Below are 20,363 nucleotides of genomic sequence, written 5' to 3' on the forward strand. Positions count from 1 at the left end.
GGAATGGTTATTCTGAATGATAGTTTATTGGTAATATTTTTTAATTTACAAGTATTCATATTTAAGAGTGTTTTGAGATACAGAATAGTTTTTCTAAGCTTTGGTTCATGTTAAAATTGTTGAGATTTGGGTGTTTTATAGATGGGCTAAGTATATTTTGTATTTATATGACCACTGTACTGTAGTAAGATTCTAGACCTTAGCACAACTGCCTCCATGATGTAAGTAACAATCAGGTAATAAAACTCAGCATGTAGGCACCACTACTTGCCAATATAAAACTAATTACTAATCTATCAAAATTCTTAGTTCATGGAAAGTCTACAAATGTACTAATGTACCTTGTTTTTTAGCTTCTGTAGTTTTGCTTCTGGGTAATTGTTCTTTATAACTAAAATATGTCCGTCCAGAATATGGTATCTGTGCTTAAAAGGTCACCCTCTAAATGGCTAAGGGCTACACTGGGATCCAGAATACCCAGTATAGTCTATTGGCTTAAATCTGTGTACACATACTCTTCTCTGGTGGGTACCCCACAAAACTTTTAGAGGCTGCTGTGTAATCCCAAGAAAATTACCTCAAGGTATCTGGGATCTTAGATCCACAGACAGTGAGGAAGATTGCAGTGATCAAGGGGGTTCAAAGAGTGTACAACCTGAGATGTTCCAGGTCCCTTGGTCTTTTTTTGATCAACCATTGCCTAATGCTTCAGAAGAATCTGAATCCTACATCCTCGGGAAAAAGGACTAGAGTGTTGCCAGCTCTGTCACATCTGCATATAAATTCTTACTAAACTACTCATCTGGAGTCTACAAAACTTTATTTGCTCAGACCAAGTTATGGCATGATATACCTAGACTGGATGCCTGGCATGGGATGTCTCAGCCAGATTCCAGATTCATGCTCAAGTCCACCAGAGAGCCCTTACCCATGTAGCAGTCTGAAGGAGATCAACACCCCAGAGAACTTGGGGAAACTACACTTACTGAGGTTCAGCCTGCCAAAGAAAGATGTGAATATTTGATAGTCCTTATAAACATTTTTCAGACATATAGAAGTAGTTACAACATGATCTATAATCCTAAAATAGTACCTTAAAAACTTCTCCAGGAACTGGTCTCCTCACTTTACATCTCCATATAATGGGATCGAACAATGGCCTGATGTTCATAGCCCAAACTTCTTGAAAGTAACTAAATATTTAGTCATAGATAAGAAAAAATCTCATTGTGTATACAAATCTCAGAATTCTGGAAGACTCTCTAACTCTGGAATTAGATTCTAGTAAAGGACAGATAGATATCCTTCCTTTGCTTTGCTTCATGCCTGGTATGCCCACTACGGATGGATTTTCCCACTATGAGATTATAATAGAAAATCTTCATTCCTTTCATTGCCCAGAGACATGAATTTGACAGAACTCTTTAGTCATTACTTTTTTACATCACTGCAGGTACTCTACTAGGCCATGAAGGCTATTCACTGGACTAGTCAAGAGACTAAGCCAACAACTAAGTCAATCATGTTTCCCTTTGTTTGAGCCCACTGAAGCCAACTTGTGAAGGATCTTCTGATGACCATTATAATAGGGAAGTTCCGTGTTGTGAAATATTTTGTATTTTTAAACATATTTGACTCTGATATCTAATTTACATTTTGACATAATTTTTATAAATCTGTAAAAACTGAGGAAAGAAATTGAAAGACTTAAATGTTTTTATAAACTCATGAAACTGAAAGATGACATTTGATTTCAAGGTAGGTATTGAGGAGACCATGTTGCTATCAGTCTCCATGTTGTGATAGTTAATGAATGTTCAAAGTCTTGCATCTTAGTTTTAATTCTTTGGAATCAAATTTTACTTTTTTCTTTTGTTTTTAAAGAGGATAGTAGTATTTTTTGATGTCTCATAGATTACTGTATCATCTTGAAGAGAAGAGAGGGTGAGAGATTGAATACCTACTTTGTTTGGGTTTTGAAAACTATGTATGATTTTGTCCTTAGCTCCATACAGGTGCCAGCCATATTACTTCCCATGATGGAGAGTATCTGTATATTTCATGTAGTGTTTCATTATCTCCATTATCATCTCCACAATTTCAGATGACTCAGGTGACACACTCTCTGGTCCTTCAGCTGTGTCTAATGATGAATTTTAATTGGGTCCATTCTTACCAGTTCTATGGAAACTATTATGCATCTAAATTACATCTTGGCATTTGTTCCAATTAAGGGCTGTGTTCTAAGTGTCTTTGTACTCAGGAGTATGACAATGACTTAGATAAAAAAAGAAAAAGACTAGTGACTCTTTAAAAGGCAAGACTGGTATTTTGCTAAAGTGAAGACTTGTACAATCCATTATAGACAAGAATATTTGACTGAAGTATCTGTAAGATTCTAAATATTTTAAATTGAACAACACAGAGCTTCATTCTCATTTTTGAGTGAAGAACAAGACCAGGGTAAGTGTACTGAGACCATGGTTGTTACCTTCACCTTCCTCACTTATTGGATAATTCTCCACCAACCCCTTGCTTCAGTTTGAATGGCTTAAGAAGAAAAAGAAAAAAAGAATTCCATATACAAGTATGGAATATTTAAGAAAAAATACATGTCATATTTTTCACCTGAGATATAACCAGTAATTTTCTTAAGAGAATGTGTGAAGACAAAGTTTATTACTTTAAGAGAAAAGTAATTACAGGAAAATCTTGCTATTTTATTGAAGTTTTATTTTAAGTGTGACAGCATTATCCTGGAGTAGGGTAAACCACAGGGTCATACATAAATTATAAAAGCTGATCATTGTGGTTTTTTGCCACTTGACTAACAAACACTTCATTTTTATAATTTTTTACTTACTCTATAGCTACAAAATGTATACAATGTTATGTAAACAAATTTGCTATTTATATTTTAAATGTATACCTTATTATATAATATTAATATATTTATATATATCTTGCACACATAAAGTAGATACATACTGCCTTGTATAAAATTATGTAACTCTACTTTCACAGCATTTTAAAAAATATTCATTTGTTCAAATTTTTGAAATTATAATAAAGTATGTTCTTTCTAGATTCCCTTTTCTACCTCCAAACTGTCTCTTGCTGTCTTTCAATTATATTATCTTGTTTTTCATTAGTAGATGTTTTACTGACACACAGACACACACACACACACACACACACACACACAACACATATTATGGATGTTTTTCTGGCATGGATGTGTGCACACCAGTTGTATGCCGTGCCCTTAGTTCACTATGTGAACTTAGCCTGATTCTTCTGCCTGACCAGTAAACGTCCCTAAATACTAGCTAGCTCTCTAGTCCCTTTCCCAATGGCTATACATTTTTGTTTGTTTGTTTTTGTCTGGGGGCTGAGTCATGAAGACTTTTCTTAGTGTATTTTGGTATTTTATTTTACTGGAAATATATATTCATTATGTGGAAATCATATATAGTTTCTTTTTAAAGAGATAAGTGATGCTTAATGTAGCATGTATACAAAACCACCAATAAATACTGATAAAGAGAATGTTCACTCTTTTTTAAACTCACCTTTTAAAATTCCATTTAAATTATCATAGCTTTCAACTGCAAACCAAGTATGTGTTTTTAAAAAATTAAAATAAAATAATAAAATTTAAATCGAATAGATAAAAACATTTAAAGACTTTAATTTTATTATTCATAAACATGAAATTATCACTTTTAAGACTGACTTAAAACCTAACATCAGATTTCACCATAAGGTTAAAAACTACATTTATAGATGGAAAGATAACTTGTTTTAAATGTGTTTATTTTGATTACAGGAAGCGTTAGTATATTTTATTCCTCCCAGCAAATTCATTATTTTCTCTAGGCTCATAAAGAACTTGACATGTTTATTAAAAGTAGATATTTGTCTTTCACACTCTGTGTTTTCTCCATCATTTGCTACTACATATAATATAATATTGACATGTATGTTTGTATATTTTTTCAAGTTTTTAATGGTTTTAATAAAAAATATTAAATGCATCTGTATTGTACCAGTTCTAAAAGTATGCAAATATCAATATCCATCATGGAAGGAAAAATTCAGACCATCAGAATATAATAAATTTACTTACATATTTCTACAGAATTAACATAGTGACACCTTGTTTTTAAAACATGAATATTTAATTTTGCCAATAAAACACTGTAATATTTGAATATTATTAATGCTAATTGGTTTTTAAAGAAACCTAGCAATCTTATTATATTGGTTGTCAAATGCTAAAGGTCTATTTCTGAAAACTTTTATACAGGAAATATACAGACTGTGCAAGCATAATAAGAATATATATGTGTATACAAATAATTTATGCATGCAATAACCACTTGAAAATAGGAGCTATGGATATGAAAAAGAGTAAGAGGGTATTTAAAGGAAGGTTTGGGGAAAATGTAATTATGCTGTAATATAAAACCAAAAATTAACAAAGAAACAGAAATAAACCACACTGAAGTCCAATGGAATACTGCAAGTACTTTAATTTTATTTTTTTCTGTTCATGCTCTGGAAAGGTTTCTCAATAAAATAGTCAGTGAATGTGGTAAAAAACAAGAGTGTGAATTTCGCATTGTGTCAAACCTTAGGGGAAGACTTTACTTTCGTAGTACAAACAATCCCTTTTGTAGAAAATTAAAAGCTTTATAAAAAGAATGGTATTAAATATTATACAATGTTTTTCTGCATTGGTTGAAATTGGCATGTGATTTTTTTTTATCTTTACATCTATTAATATGTCAAGATCATTGAATGCTTATGTTAAAATCTTATCCAATGCAAGAATAAACTGTTTGATGAAGAAGTTTGACATATTTAATACACTAAGCATAAGATCTGCAAATAATAGTTCAATATTTTGAAATTTATCATGATTATTCACCTGTATTCATTTTTTTTATTTTGGTGACATTTTCTTGTTTTGGTATTTAGGTCTTGATAACATTATTAACATTACTTTATGAGTGATAAAATTTTCCTCAATGTTATTAAATTTATCCTTAAAAACATATGATCTTTAAATTCTTTTTAGGGCAATAAATTCTTAGCCAGTGTCCTTATTTTTTACTTATGTTCTCTGAAACTAATGCATCTTCCTACTTTTTGAAAAAGGTAAGTCTATGTAAGTTGCATAATTCTGGAAATTAAATCACATCTGATTATTGAACTTGTTGGCATACATATAATAATCTTAGTTGTTTTGATTTCTATGTCATCATTTTGATTATTCTTTCAATAAATTTTACTTAAAATTTTATAGCATCACTCCCCTCTTTCCCTTCTGTCCTTGTAGGCTATTCTACATCCCCTCTCCTCCAATACCTAGAGTAAACTGATACTCTCAAATTGATGGCCCATTTTCTTTATTACTACTCTCTCTCTCTCTCTCTCTCTCTCACACACACACACACACACACACACACACACATGCTCAACATGAAGAATCCATATATTTTTTCATTTGTATTTAGATAATCTTAGGGATAATAACTTTATAACTAGTTATAAGGTTCATCTTGGCTAATGCTCCTCCTCTCAATAATCATTACTTGCTGTAACATCATTTTACTATCGTCTATAATTCTATTTGTATATCATATCTTTTCATTATTTTATATTGGTTTATTAGTTTTTCAGTTTTTATAAAATCTGTTCTTTGTTTTTCTTCTCTAACATTATTACTTAATGGAAGTTATTATTTTTAACTGTCTTATTAACTGTCATTCAGTGATAAATTTGCTGATTACAATAATTGTCATACTGTACTTATTTGACTTGTATTTTCTAAGCTTTTTTTTATATCTTCTTTAATCTATTTGAAAATTTAATTTTTTTTTTTTTTTTTTTTTTTTTTTTTTTTTTTTTTGAGACAGGGTTTCTCTGTGTAGCCCCGGCTGTCCTGGAACTCACTCTGTAGACCAGGCTGGCCTTGAACTCAGACATCCTCCTGCCTCTGCCTCCCAAGTGCTGGGATTAAAGGAGTGCACCACCACCGCCCGGCGAAAATGTAATTTATAAGCACTTATGATTTTTTTCTATTTCATCATTGATTGCTAATAAATTCTGAAATTGGAAAAGAAATGTAGATTAATTTGATTTGTCTTTTAACTTAAGAGTTATTTTGCCTCTACATGTATGATATCACACTTGTTTCACTCAGTGTAATATTTTCCAAGATTATCCATGCAAAAAAAACCAAACAAACCTGTTTGCAGTATCTTTTGTACTACAACTAGAAATGTGTTAGGGGATGTATTCTTTAATTTAGTTTTACATTTTAATTATACTGCTCACTTTACCATAACCATCAGCTAATTTGTGAGCATTTTAGACTTTGATCTTGATAGATATCTGTTAAGTACAGTATAGTACAAATAGGATGATCTATTTAATAGATTCCATGCTAATATATCTATTGGAAAGAATATTTTTGTTCAATCTGTATTTGACAAAACATTTTATTGCCAATTTTAGATACAATAAATGATTAAAGAAGTATTACATTACTTAATGTTCATGAGCTAATATCTCTAAGTAATTTTTTTTCCCTTTGTGAATTTCTTCTGTTAGAATTTTGAAGATTCCAAAATAAATTATTAAATACATGTAACTTTTTCAACAAAAAAGAGTAACTGTCTCTGTCTTATCACTTGCCATTGCTTAGCTACTTGCCTCTGTCATAGCTGTTTTGCTCAACTATTTTTAAAAATTTTTATTGGTTATTTTATTTATTTACATTTCAAATGTTATCCTTCTTCCCTGTTTCTACGAGGGTGCTCCCCCACCAACCCATGCACTCCTACTTAATCACTCTAACATTCCCCAAGTCTGGGACATCAAGCCTTCACAAAAAGATAAGACAATTCTCTGCTACATATGCAGCTGAAGCTTGGGTCCCTCCATGTGTTTTCTTTGGTTGGTAGTTTAGTCTCTGGGAGCTTGGGGCTGGTGGTTCTGGTTAATTGATATTGTTTTTCTTTCTATGGGATTGCAAAACCATTCAGCCTCTTCAATCCTTTCCCTAGCTCCTCCATTTGGATTCCCATTCTCATTCTGATGGTTGGCTGCAAGCATGCACATTTGTTTTGATCAGGCTCTGACCAAGCCTCTCAGTGGACAGCTATATCAGGCTACTGTAAGCAAGCATTTCTTTTGCGTCAGAAATAGTGACTGGGTTTGGTGGCTGCATCTGGGGTGAATCCCCAGGTGGGGCAGTCTTAGGATGGACTTTCCTTCAGTCTCTACTCCACTTTTTGTTCTTGTATTTCCTTTAGACAGGAACAATTCTGGGTTAAAATTTTTGAGAAGGGTGCATGGCTCTATCTCTCAAACGGGAGCCATGCCTAATCTCTGGATATGGTCTTTACAGGTTCTCTCTCCACTTTGTTGGGTATTTCAGCTAATTTCATCCCTTTTGGGTCCTGGGAACCTCTTGCTTTCCTGGTATCTGGGACTTTCTGTTGGATACTCCCAGTTCCCCATCCCCCTATTGGTATACAACTTTGTTCAATTTCCTGACCCTCTGTACATCTCTCCCCGCCCCCGTCTCCTCCCACACCTAATTCTGCCTCTACTTCTTTCTTCTCTGCCTCCTCTATTCCTCCTAAGTCCTTCCCCACCTCTAATATTGTATTTTGTCCCCCCCTTCTAAGTAGTACTGAAGTATCCACACTTTGGTCTGTCTTCTGCTTGAGCTACATATGGTCTGTAAGTTGTATCTTCAGTATTCCGAGCTTTTCTCCTAATATGTATCTATCAGCGAGTACATACCATGTGTGTTCTTTTGTGACTGGGTTACCACACTCAGGATGATATTTTCTAGTTCTCTTTCCATGATCTGTCCATTGATGAGAGTGAGTTGTTGAAGTCTCCCATTATTATTCTGTGAGCTTCACTGTGTGCTTTGACCTTTTAACATTTCTTTTATGAATGTGGATGCCCTAGCATATGGGGCATAGATGTTCAGAATTGAAAATTCATCTTGGTAGATTTTTCTTTTGATGAGTATGAAATGTTGTTCCTCATCTTTTTTGATTACATTTGGTTGAAAGTCAATTTTATTGATATTAGAATGGCTACTCCAGCTTGTTTCTTGGGACTGTTTGCTTGGAAAACAGTTTTCCAGCCTTTTTCTCTGAGGTAGTGTCTGTCTTTGTCACTGAGGTACATTTCTTGTATGAAGCAAAATACTGGGTCCTGTTTACCTATCTAGTCTGTTAGTCTATGTCTTTTTATTGGGGAGTTGCATCTACTGATGTTAAGAGATATTAAGGACCACTGATTGTTGCTTTCTGTCATATTTGTTGTTAGAGGTGGAATTGTATTTGCTTGGCTATCTTCTTTTGGGTATGTTGAAAGAAGATTAATTTCTTGCTTCTTCTTGGGTGTAGCTTCCCCCTTGTGTAGGAATTTTTCATCTATTAATCTTTGAAGGGCTGGATTTGTGGAAAGATATTGTTTAAATTTGATTTTCTCATGGAATATCTTGGTTTCACCATCACTATTGAGAGTTTTGCTGGGTATAGTAGCCTGGGCTGGCATTTGTGTCCTCTTAGGGTCTGTATGTCATCTGGCCAGCATCTTCTGACTTTTAGAGTCTCTGTTGAGAAGTCTGATGTAATTATGATAGGTCTGCTTTTATATGTTACTTAACTTTTTCCCTCTTATTGCTTTTAATATTCTTTCTTTGTTTTATGCATTTGGTAATTTGGTTATTATGTAACAGGACCAATTTCTTTTCTATTCCAATCTTTTGGGGGTTCTGTGTGTTTCTTTTATGCTTATGGTCATGTCTTTCTTTAGGTTTGGAAAGTTTTCTTTTATAATTTTGTTGAAGATGTTTACTGTCTGTTTAAGTAGGGAACCTTCACTTTCTTTTATGCCAATTATTTTTAGGTTTGGCCTTTTCATTGTGTCCTGGATTTCCTGGAAGTTTTTGGGTTAAGAGATTTTGCATTTTGCATTTTCTTTGACTTTGTGTCAATGTTTTTTTATGTTGTCTTCTGTACTTGAGATTCCCTCTTCTATCTCTTGTATTCTCTTGGTGATGCTTATGTCTATGATTCCTGATCTTTCCTAGATTTTGTATTTCCAGGGTTGGCTTTCTTTGGGATTTCTTGATTGTTTCTATTTCCATTTTTAGATCCTGGATGGTTTTATTTAATTTATTCACCTGTTTGGTTTTTTTTCCTGTATCTCTTTAATGGACTTAAGTGTATTTTCTCTTTAAGGGCTTCTACCTGTTTATCTGTGTTTTCCTGTATATCTTTAATGGTGTTATTTATGTCCTTTCTAAAGTCCTCTATCATCATTGTGAGATGTGATTTTAAATTGGTATTTTTCTTTGCAGATGTGTTAGGGTATCCAGCACTTACTGTGGTGTGAGATCTTGGTTCTGACGAAGTAGCCTAGGTTTCTGTTGCATATATTCTTGCACTTGCCTCTCCTGGCAGGATTGGGGTATAGATTGTTTTGTTCAACTCTTAAGCTGTTTTGTTTCAAATTAACTTTATCACATTTTGTAACATTTATAATATATACAATTTTATACTGTTAATGTTTTATAACATGTTAAATCATTAGTGTTTGCCACGAGGATTTGATAAAAAGTGTTACCTTATTTCATTAAGCTAATAAAAATTTACCTTTAATTTCATGCAGTTTGAACTCTTTGCGTTAACACCCTATACCTGATCATTAATTTTAGAACTTCGTGTTTCTGTACCATGCATTACTAAGGGAGCTTGACAGTTGGATCACTTTTAGGAAATCATGGTGTGGGATTCCACAGTGTACTTTGACATCAGCTATATTTGAGTCAAACTGGTAAAAACATAAAAGCTATTACGCATTGTATCAAGTTTAGCTTCATGTAAAAAGTTGTCTTTGTTCCAGGATTCAGCTAGCAGAAAAATATTTTAGGTGTTACTGTTGATATGTATGAATATACTATTCATATATCGAAATAATCAGTTTTAAGAAATTGAAATTATCATCTGTAATATAAATGAATGTCTAGAAAATGCAAGGTTTCTCAAAAAAAAAAAAGAGAGAGAGAATATTCTGCCTCATGTGTATAAAGTTAACTTTGCCTGGATTTCCAGGTAAAATGCCTATTCTGAAAGTCTCACACACTCACTTGTACCTTGATCATCTTTATTTCTCTTTCCCAATCTGTCTTTGTATGTCCATGTGTCTCACATTTTCTCCTTTCCCACATCTCTCCCAATATGGCTATACATATATGTGTATATATGAAATAATCATACAACATAAATTCATTTCATATGTAAATGCACATATGCTAATAAATACATAAATAGTTTTGTTCATATTTATATTGGTTATTTTATTTATTTACATTTCCAATGATATCCCCATTCCTAGTTTCCCCTCTAAAAGCCCTCATCATTTCCCCCCACCTCCTGCTTCTGTGAGTGTTTTCTCCCACCCACTCACCCACTCCCTTACTACAGGTCATCGAGCCTCCATAGGACCAAGAGGCTCCCCTCCCATTGATACCAGATAAGGCCACTCACGGCTACATATGCAGCTGGAGCCATAGGTCTGTCCACGTGTACTCTGTGTTTGGTGGTTTAATCCCTGGGGACTTTTGGGGGTCTGGTTGGTTGATATTGTATTTTTTCCTACGAGGTTGCAAACCCTTTCAGCTCCTTTAGTCCTTGCCAAATCCTCCATTGGAATCCCTGTGATCAGTCTGATGGTTGGCTGTGAGCATCCACATTGCATCTGTATTGGTTAGGCACTGGCAGAGACTCTCAGGGAACAGTTATACTAGACTCCTGTTAGCAAGCTCTTTTTGGCATCAGCAGTAGTGTCTGGAATGGTGTTTGCAGATGAGATGGATCCATAAATGGGGCAGTCTCCAAATGGCCTTTTCTTCAGACTCTGATCCTCTCTTTGTTCCTGCATTTCCTTTGACAGGAAAATTCTACATTACTATTTTTGAGGTGGGTGAGTTGCCCCATCCCTCAACCAGGGGCTGTGCCTATTCACTGGATATGGTTTCTACAGGTTCTATCCCCCCTTTGTTGGGTATTTCAGCTAATGTCCTCTCTGTTGGGTCCTGTGAACCTCTTGGTACCCCAGTCCCATGGAACGTTGAACTAGGATCTGGAGGACCTGGAAGAGAAAACTGGGGGACAGGGGTACACAAAGAATGATGGCTTGTCTATAGTCTGATCTAACGGTGATTTTAATTTTTTCACATGGGGGTTATATACACATAGAGGCAGGATGTGGGGAGGGAGATGATGCAGGGTCTTCTTTGTTTCTGGAGAGCACAGGTGTTCTCAGGGGGAGTACAGATGTCTTCCAGAACAGGATATTGGTTGGGTGAAAAGTTCACAGAAGCAGGGCAGAACAGGTCACTATGTACCTGTCTATAAGATTTATTATCATTTGTTCTTATCTAAATTAATACATTCCCACCAAAGCTACCTGTTCATAAGATCTGTTGTTCATTTGTTCTTATCTAGGCTGGTACTTTCCCACCAGGGCTACCTGTTTACAAGATCTATAGCTATCTGTTCTAGGGTTAATGCTTTCCCACAGAGACCAAGACTTTGTGTCAGTAGGCATGTTTGGCTGACTTAGGCCTATGGCTGACTTAGGCCATTAATGTATAAGCAAGGTTGCTTCCAACATCTTGGGTCCATGACATTTGGAATTTCCTAGTGGCTCCCCCCTCTTCCCCTTCACCCTTCTCTACACACCTCCTTTCAAATTCCTGACCCTCTGTACTTCTCCCACATCTCTTTCTGTATCAGAACTATGCCCCTTTTCCCTCTCTCTTCTTTCTTCCTCCCAGATCCCTCTCTCCTTCTACCTTCTGAGATTATTTTTTCCCTTTTCTAAGTAGGACTGTAGCATCCAAAATTTGGTGTGGTCTTCATTCTTCTTGGGTTTCATATGATCTGTGAATTGTATCATCAGTATGCCAAACTTTTTTGTGTGTGTGGCTAATATCGAATTATCAGTGAGTACATACCATGTATGTTGTTTTGTGACTGGGTTACCTCACTCAGGATATTATCTAGTTTCATTTATTTGCCTAAGAATTTCATGAAGTCATTGCTTTTAATATCAATGAATAATACTCCATTGTCTAAATGTACTATATTGTCTGTACCCATTCCTCTGTTGAGGGATATCTGGGTTGTTTCTAGTTTCTGGCTATTATAAACAAGGCTGCAATGAACATAGCAGAGCATGTGTCCCTGGTGGATGTTGGATCATCTTTTGGGTATATGCCCAGGAGTGCTACAGCTGGTTCTTCAGGTAGAACTATGTGTAATTTTCTGAGGAACTGCCAGACTGATTTCCAGAGTGGTTGCACCAGCTTGCAGTTCCACCACCAAGCCCTAGATACCTCAACACACCTGATAAAGAAGACTCAGATCTAAAATCCTATCTCATTAATATGATAGAGGACTTTAAGAAGGACATAAATAACTCACTTAAAGAAATACAGGCCGGGCAGTGGTGGCTCACGCCTTTAATCCCAGCACTTGGGAGGCAGAGGCAGGCGGATTTCTGAGTTCTAGGCCAGCCTGGTCTACAGAGTGAGTTCCAGAACAGCCAGGACTATACAGAGAAACCTTGTCTCAAAAAAAAAAAAAAAACCAAAAAAAAAAAAAACCAAAACAGGAGAACACGGATAAACAGTTAGAAGCCCTTAAGGAGGAAACACATATATCTCTTAAAGAAATACAGGAAAATATAATCAAACAGGTGAAGGCTTTGAACACAACCTTCCAGGATTGAAAAACGGATATAGAAACATTACAGGAAACAAAAATGGAGATCAAAAGCCTAGGAAAGAGATCAGGAGTCACAGATACAAGTACCACCACCAAAATACAAGAGGTAGAAGACAGGACATTGACACAATAGTCAAAGAAAATATAAAAATCAAAAAGCTGCTAACTCAAAGGATTCAAGAAATCCAGGACACATTGAAAAGACAAAACCTAAGAATAATAGGTGTAGATGAGAGTGAAGACTCCCATGTAAAGGTCCAGTATACATAAACATTTTTAAAAATATATTCCACATGTTAAATGTCTCTAGATGTTCCTAATTGATGCAGGTAGATTATCTAGAAGAGGAACTTACCGTATTACATAACATTATAGCAAACAACTTAATATTTATTAAGATAATAGTATTAAAGTGACAGCTATTATTATGGAAATTAATTCTAAGTGCTTATCATACCATACAATTTGACAAAAAGCCACATATTAACAACTAAGCATAGTAAAATCATATGCAAACCAAAAAGTACTTGATTTTTCACACATTTTGTTCAGTTTTAGAGAACATAAATGAACAGTTTCAAGAGAAATGCTAGTGATCTATCAAACAATTTAAGTTATTCTCAGTTGGTTCTTTTCTCTTTCAGATAAACTTGTACTTTAAGATTATGGCCAACTCCACCCTGGTGACTGCATTCTTCCTGGAAGTTTTTGCTGAGACTTGGGAGCTCAGAACCCTACTTAGTGTACTGTTCCTATTGGTGTACCTGGGCAGCCTGTTAGGGAACCTTATCATCATCATTGTTACAACAGTTGACCAGACCCTGAATACACCCATGTACTTCTTCCTCAGAAATCTCTCCATTTTAGACATGGGATACGTTTCTGTTACTGTGCCCAATGCTTGTATCAACTCTCTCACTGATCACAGGAACATTTCTATTCCTGGGTGTGCAGCACAGATATTTTTGTTCTTATTTTGTGCAAGTGTAGAAATTCAGTTTCTCACCATCATGTCCCAGGACCGCTATGTGGCCATCTGCAAACCTCTTCTCTACCCTGTGATCATGAATCACCAGTTCTGTGTTCAGATGACACTGTTTTCCCTACTTAGCTCTCTTATCCTTGCAAGCGTGCACACTTTCAAAACTTTCCAGCTGTCCTTCTGTCACTCTAATGTGGTCCCTCAGTTCTTCTGTGATATCCCCTCTTTGCTGAGGCTTTCTTGCTCTGACACCTTTATCAACAAACTCTTACTTTTCCTGACTGCCACTGGGCTCAGTGGTAGCTGCTTTACATTCATTGCCATATCATATGTTCGCATATTATCAGCTGTGTTGAAGGTTCCTGTCAAAAGAGAGCGAGGGAAAGCCTTTTCCACTTGCATACCTCACATTATTGTGGTGTCTGTCTTTCTTAGCTCTGCTGCCTATGTGTATCTAAGACCTCCAGTAGTAACATTAGAAGTAGTTAAGGAGATGACTCTTTCTGTGTTTTATACCATTGTTCCACCATTCTTAAATCCTATCATCTATAGTCTTAGAAACAAACAGATAAAAGAGTCTGTGAAGAAAGTAATATTAAGAATTACTTTCATATTTGAATATAAAAGGAATGAGTACTTGTAAGAGTTTTCTAGAGGAAGAGAACTGAGAAAATAAAAGGAAATATTTATGCACACACACACAGCAGGTATAGAATCAGTCCTACTTGCTCAAACATTGAAGAAGCTCATGAAAGCACTAAAGTGAAAGCAGTAACACATATCCACATGACATAGAGACATAAGATAGAGAAATAAACACACACACACATATTTATATATGGTAAAACAATAAAAACTCTGACAAGAAATATGAGGTAAGTAGTCTCTAAGGTATCCTTGCCATTTACTGATAGGCATGCATCCTTCCTTTAAGAGTAATTTGTTTGCCCAGACTCCCTTGTAGGAACCTAATCTAACACTTGAAAAGGATTATCAATTAGAGATTGTTTCCAAGTTAGAGATACTTATGTCTACTTTTCAGTTTGGCTCTAGTATGTTTTAGGTTGAGAACTATATGGGACCATGCATGCTAACTCACTCTCCATGAACTCATATGAGCATAGATCATGTTGATTTGTTTATCAGTGTACTCAGTTATTAACTGACAAATAACTACATCCTTAGATTTAATGATCTCATGTTTAGAAAGGCAATTAATCTTTGCTTAAGGGCTTAGTATTTTATCTTATATTTTCAGCAAACCTTATATATGCTCATGTACCCAAGATGAATAATATTCACAAAATTGTAAAATGATTATAGCAGAAACCAGAGACTTTATTAAATTACTTTCATTATAATTCCAGAAGAGAAAATACTTAGTATTCAGTTACTATTTTAAGTTAAAATAACATATATGGGATGATTTTTGGTTTTGATTACACCAACTTGTAAAAATTTTTAAATATTTATTTGTTTTATTTTTATTATATTGCCATTTATGCTTTGCCTGTATGTGTAGTTATGTACTATATATATTCAGTGCCTTCAGAGGCCACAGGCATTGAGTCTTCTGCTACTAGAGTTACATGGAGACTGTTCTTCAGTTCCACATTAATGCTGAGATCTGAGCCAGGTCTCCAGCAAGAGAAGCAAGTGCTCTTAACTGATGAAGTGTCTCTCTGGATACAGCATTTAAACTCTTTAACATTAATAAAATAAAATTAATAACCTTTCATTAATAAATAAAGGTTTACAATAGCTTTTTAAATTCTCAGTAATTCTCAGTATCTTTATGTTTTTATACAGTTTGGCCATTCTCTGTCTCTGTCTCTGTCTCTCTCTCTCTCTTTTATTTTAAAACGTTTTTATTTATTCCTATGAGAATTACATATATGAATGTAGTGTAACTGTTAATACTTGTGCCATTCCCCTACTCTAGCTCTCCTGGACTTACCCCACCATATTCGTTTCAAACTCCAAGCTATCATTTTTAGGACATCATATTTTTATTAAATTTTTGAGAATTCCATACATACACATAATATATTTTGATCATATTCACCTTGTATTACTTCCATAATTCTTCTCGGATTCAAGTGACATACTCATACCTCCTCTTAATCTTCTATCTTTAAAAAAAGTATAATATGTGCTGCACATATGTACATGGGTATGGGGCAATATTTTAGAGCATGCTCCACCCATAGGCACCACATTCATAAAGTAAGCTATCTCTCTCAGAAGCTACCAAATTCCAATAGTTCCTCAAGTACTAGTAACTATATTCAAGCAAGTATTAGCAACTATATAAAACAGTGTGTATTATTAGGGAGAAGTCAGATATTAGCTTTCACTCATACACACATCAAAAGCACCTATATTAGATGAAATAATCGAGGTAAGAAAAAACATATTTAAGGTGAGTGGATAAGAAGCCATGAGCCTAACTGCATAAAGGGAAGAATTAACCTGATTTCTGATTGGAGATGAATGTGAATGGTATGAAATAATTCTGAATTTAAAAGAATGCAAATAAAAGTAAAAGTTACTAATTATGGAAAGAGAAAATGCTTTCAGTGTGAATATAGTCATTGGTGTTTTACAAGCTTAGTAGAACTGGATTTTAAATAGAAAACTAATATAATATAGGATTATAAGATTTTATAAATTGACACAGGATTTTATAGATAAGGAAAATCTTATTGCTGTTTACTTTACCAAACAGTCTTTTTTTTTTTATATTTTATTTACATTTCAGATGCCATCCCCTTTCCCCATTTCCCCTCCCTAGTAAACCCCTATTACCATGCCCCCTTTTCCTTTTTGATTTTTTACAATTTTTTAAAATGTTAATCAAAGGCTTTATAAGTTTGGTAATGCCCAATCAGAAGTGTAACCCAACACCCAACCTAGATATATAAACTATCTTTGACTGGTGGAGACACGTGAACATCTGCCTCCATGCACCCCCTCTCTTTCTCTCTCTCATCACCTAGCTTCTCCTCTCCTTCATCTTCTCCTCTCTTTACTCCATCTCTTCCTCTAGGTACTCCTTCCCCCTTAGCTCCTCCTACATATCACCTTTCCTGTTAAAATAAAACTTTTCTCTCAAAGTACAATTAGAGCATAATTATTCCTAATTGTATCAGTGAGGTACAAGATAGTCCTAATACCCAGTCCATCATTTTGTTGACTAACCAGAACCTCTGTCATCTATCCTAACTAAAACACTTAGTTCTGAACCTGGCTTTTTTTTTGGCTTTAGAATGAATGTCAGCTGAAAACCATCCACTCAGATCTTTTCTCTCAAAGTAAATAGCCATATCCCAAGTTCTTGAAAGTTTTTGTTTGTTTGTTTGGTTGGGTTTTTTGTTTTGTTTTGTTTTTCCAGAGGCTCAACCCAGAGAGCCATTGTTTCCAGGTCCCTGGTAGTCAATTTAACCACCATACCTGCAGGAGGTAAGAGTCAGGGACTTTGTAGTGATTATGAAACAAACAGGTGAGCAGCTAGGGTCTCCATACCTGAAAGTGGGAATCCTAGATGAAGAAAAGGGGCTGGCTGAAAGGCAAGAAAAGAAGATTCTCCCCAATAAGTTTAAGTCTGAAATTCCAGGCTATGTTCCTTTCCTTAATGACAAGTGAAATAAAATTCACACCCACCACTCACACCTACTCATTCCAGAGGTCAGTCAAAATGCTGAGCATTTGTGGAGCAAACTGCAGGCAACAGAGAAGCAGCAGTACATTGATGAGGCATGGAAGAAGAAACAGCAATACTTGAAGGAGCAGTAATTGTACCAGCAGTGAGAGGCCCACAAGGTCTGCAAGAAGATCCAAGTAAACAAAATAAAGAAAGAGGAATTATGCTCTGAGTTTATGAACACCCTCCTGAGTGGGCTGTGGACTATAACAGTTTTTCTATCTTTGATGTACCCATCTTCACTAAGGAGTTTTTGAGACAAAACAAAACACATGAGGCTGAGCTAAGGTGTCTGAGGAAGGCCCAAGTATGGATACTTCAATCCTACTTAGAAGGGGAAACTAAATGATCCCAGAAAACAGAGGAAGGGAGGGACCAGGGTGGGAGAGAGGAGAGGGAGGGAAAAGGGGGGCAGGATCTGATATGGGGGAAGACAGGAGAGAAAACTAGATAGCCAGGAGAATGAGTGAAAACATGCAGCACTGTTGCAATTGGTAGCTACTGAGAGAGGTAGAGTAGGTTTTTGAGGAATGTTTCTTCAAAGAGACTATTTGTGTTCCTATAAACTATACACTTACAGACAGCCATGAGTGAACTCTGAGGGATTAAGAAAAAAGAACAAAAGAACACATGAGATGGGAAGAAATCAAGTTGGTAAGATAGAAGAGAGGCTGAGGAGGAAAAAAATGGGGTTTGAATTTCACCAAAACAAAGAGTATGCATATATGAAATTCTCAGTCAATAAAAAAATACAAATCATTAAGACTATCTCCTTTTAGAAAATACTCAAAAGTGTAATGTGTTATCACAGGTCTATGTAAAAGTAAATTAGCCCTTTTTTTTTTCCCTATCTCACTAGTTAGTTTGGCTAATAAACAGAATTTCAAATAATGTACTGTAAAGTGTAATTGATTTATTTTCCACTAAAAATATGAAATAGGCTGGAGAGATGCCTTGGTTGGTAAATGTTTTCTGTATAAGCATAAGAATATCCATATAGACCTGTAAAACTGCTATGAAGGCTGAGTATGGTGGCATATCTATTACCCAATTAATATGGGAGAAGAAGAAAGTTGGTTTCTGGGGCATGATGTGTATCCAGGTTCTTCAACCTGCATTTCAGGATCAGTGAGTCAGATTGATTTAAAACAAAAATGTGGGGAACCACAGAGTAAACACCTAATAGATAACCTCTGGTCTCCATAAGTTCATGTGCAGAAAAAGAATTAAACACACATACACAAACATACAAAGAATATACAAATATGCCTACATTATATACACACAAGCACACAATGAAATATTCAAATGGAGACTGCAGATAATATGAAAAGGTATTTCTATATGGCTAGCAAGTGAGACCCTCACTCAAAGCACAACAGAATATTCAGGATGCCAAAAGTTCCAGGACATAAATGAAATTATGCAAATAATGTGCTGTGAATTTTATATTTGACAAATATATGTTAATTGGTATAGCATTTGGATATAAAGATTAAAGAGAAAATTCATTAAAATATATGAACACATACATATATACATGTATACACACATAAGAATAACGTAAGAAGAGTAGTGACTGTACTACTCACAGTTTTTGTATCCAAAGAAAACAGGAAAAACTACTTAGACAGAACAGAGTGGCAAATAGACAGAATAGAACAGTTATAAAAAAATGTCTAACAATGATCAAAGAAACACAAACATGGATAATAAATGTTTTAGTTTAAAACTGTTACTGATGAATCAATTTACTTAGATCAGTCCCTCCTTCAGGAAAAAAGTCTGAAAATATAAAAAGCAGAAATATTAAAATATCAGACCATGAAAATATGAGAAAATATCAATTCATTTTGAAACTTCATTAGAATTTGACAAACAATAGTTATGGTGAATGAATGCATATAAATAATACTAATTTTTAAAACTTATATGACATAGTGCATTTGTTTTGATTTCATAAATGCCTAAGTGTTTATTCTTTGCTGTGATTAATGTAGTCTGTTCTACACAATATGACATACCCATTACAATACAGTCTTTCCAAGAAAGAGCTTAAGTCACTCAGAAGAAAAACATATACAACAACCTATAATTCAAAACAGAATACTCTATCAACACTATATTACAAAAATGTAGAAAGACCATGTACAAAAGAGTGGTTAATTTAGTGAATGGAATAAGAAACATCTTTCTGATTTAGGTTTCTGTTTACATGAATTTTAAATAAATAATTAAAAGATGAAGGTAAATGGCACAGTGTGAAGAGGAATCCACAGAAGGAGCATAGAAGAAAAGTAAGGAATGATAACTGCTGTGGCTGAGATATAAGGCGACGATTCTATGTTGATTCTATGTTGATTCTATTTGGACGCTTCCAAATGAGTGGAACTTTGCTTCTGGGAAGATGCATATTTGGAGTTTCCCTAATCCATTTATTAAATGTTACTAATTTTGGTAATTTCTACAAAAGTGACTCTAAAGCTCAAGGAGAAGAAAATAAAACATCTAGATATATAGCAACACAGGGAATAATGTGGTGAGTCTTTCTTGCTGTCCTGTTTTATTTTGAGTCTTAGAGTTGAAACAATAGATTCTGTAATGCCTATTACAACAGAAACCATATGAGAATTTATCATGACTTTTCACATGCTTTTCCCATCTGAATTGTGTGCTTTACTTTTGTAAAACAGCAGATAAGAAGTTATTTTATATTTATTCATTTTTAAGTAAGCCAAATGAGCTATCAAATGACGTGATATGAAATCTTACCATGAAATATGATCAATACTTTTAGAAAGGTATTTTTTCAAAATTAGGACACATTTTTATTAATTACTTTATT

The 20,363-nt window shown here is 34.7% G+C and overlaps 1 protein-coding gene across 1 annotated transcript; it reads left to right on the top strand.

Annotated features, from left to right (window-relative positions):
• The first annotated feature begins 2,323 nt into the window (after positions 1–2,323).
• Positions 2,324–15,601, top strand: LOC117694770 (olfactory receptor 14C36-like). The gene is made up of 2 exons (XM_034485748.2): positions 2,324–2,463; positions 13,478–15,601. The coding sequence occupies exon 2, from the start codon at positions 13,499–13,501 to the stop codon at positions 14,456–14,458; it is 960 nt and encodes a 319-aa protein (XP_034341639.1). The 5' UTR covers positions 2,324–2,463; positions 13,478–13,498; the 3' UTR covers positions 14,459–15,601.
• Positions 15,602–20,363: the final 4,762 nt, after the last annotated feature.

The sequence above is a fragment of the Arvicanthis niloticus genome, chromosome 1 (genome assembly GCF_011762505.2).
Source record: "Arvicanthis niloticus isolate mArvNil1 chromosome 1, mArvNil1.pat.X, whole genome shotgun sequence".
Classification (NCBI taxonomy): domain Eukaryota; kingdom Metazoa; phylum Chordata; class Mammalia; order Rodentia; family Muridae; genus Arvicanthis; species Arvicanthis niloticus.

What these genes read in the sequence shown, in the direction of transcription:
- LOC117694770 (XM_034485748.2), top strand. Translation starts at nt 13,499, where the DNA reads ATGGCCAACTCCACCCTGGTGACTGCATTCTTCCTGGAAGTTTTTGCT.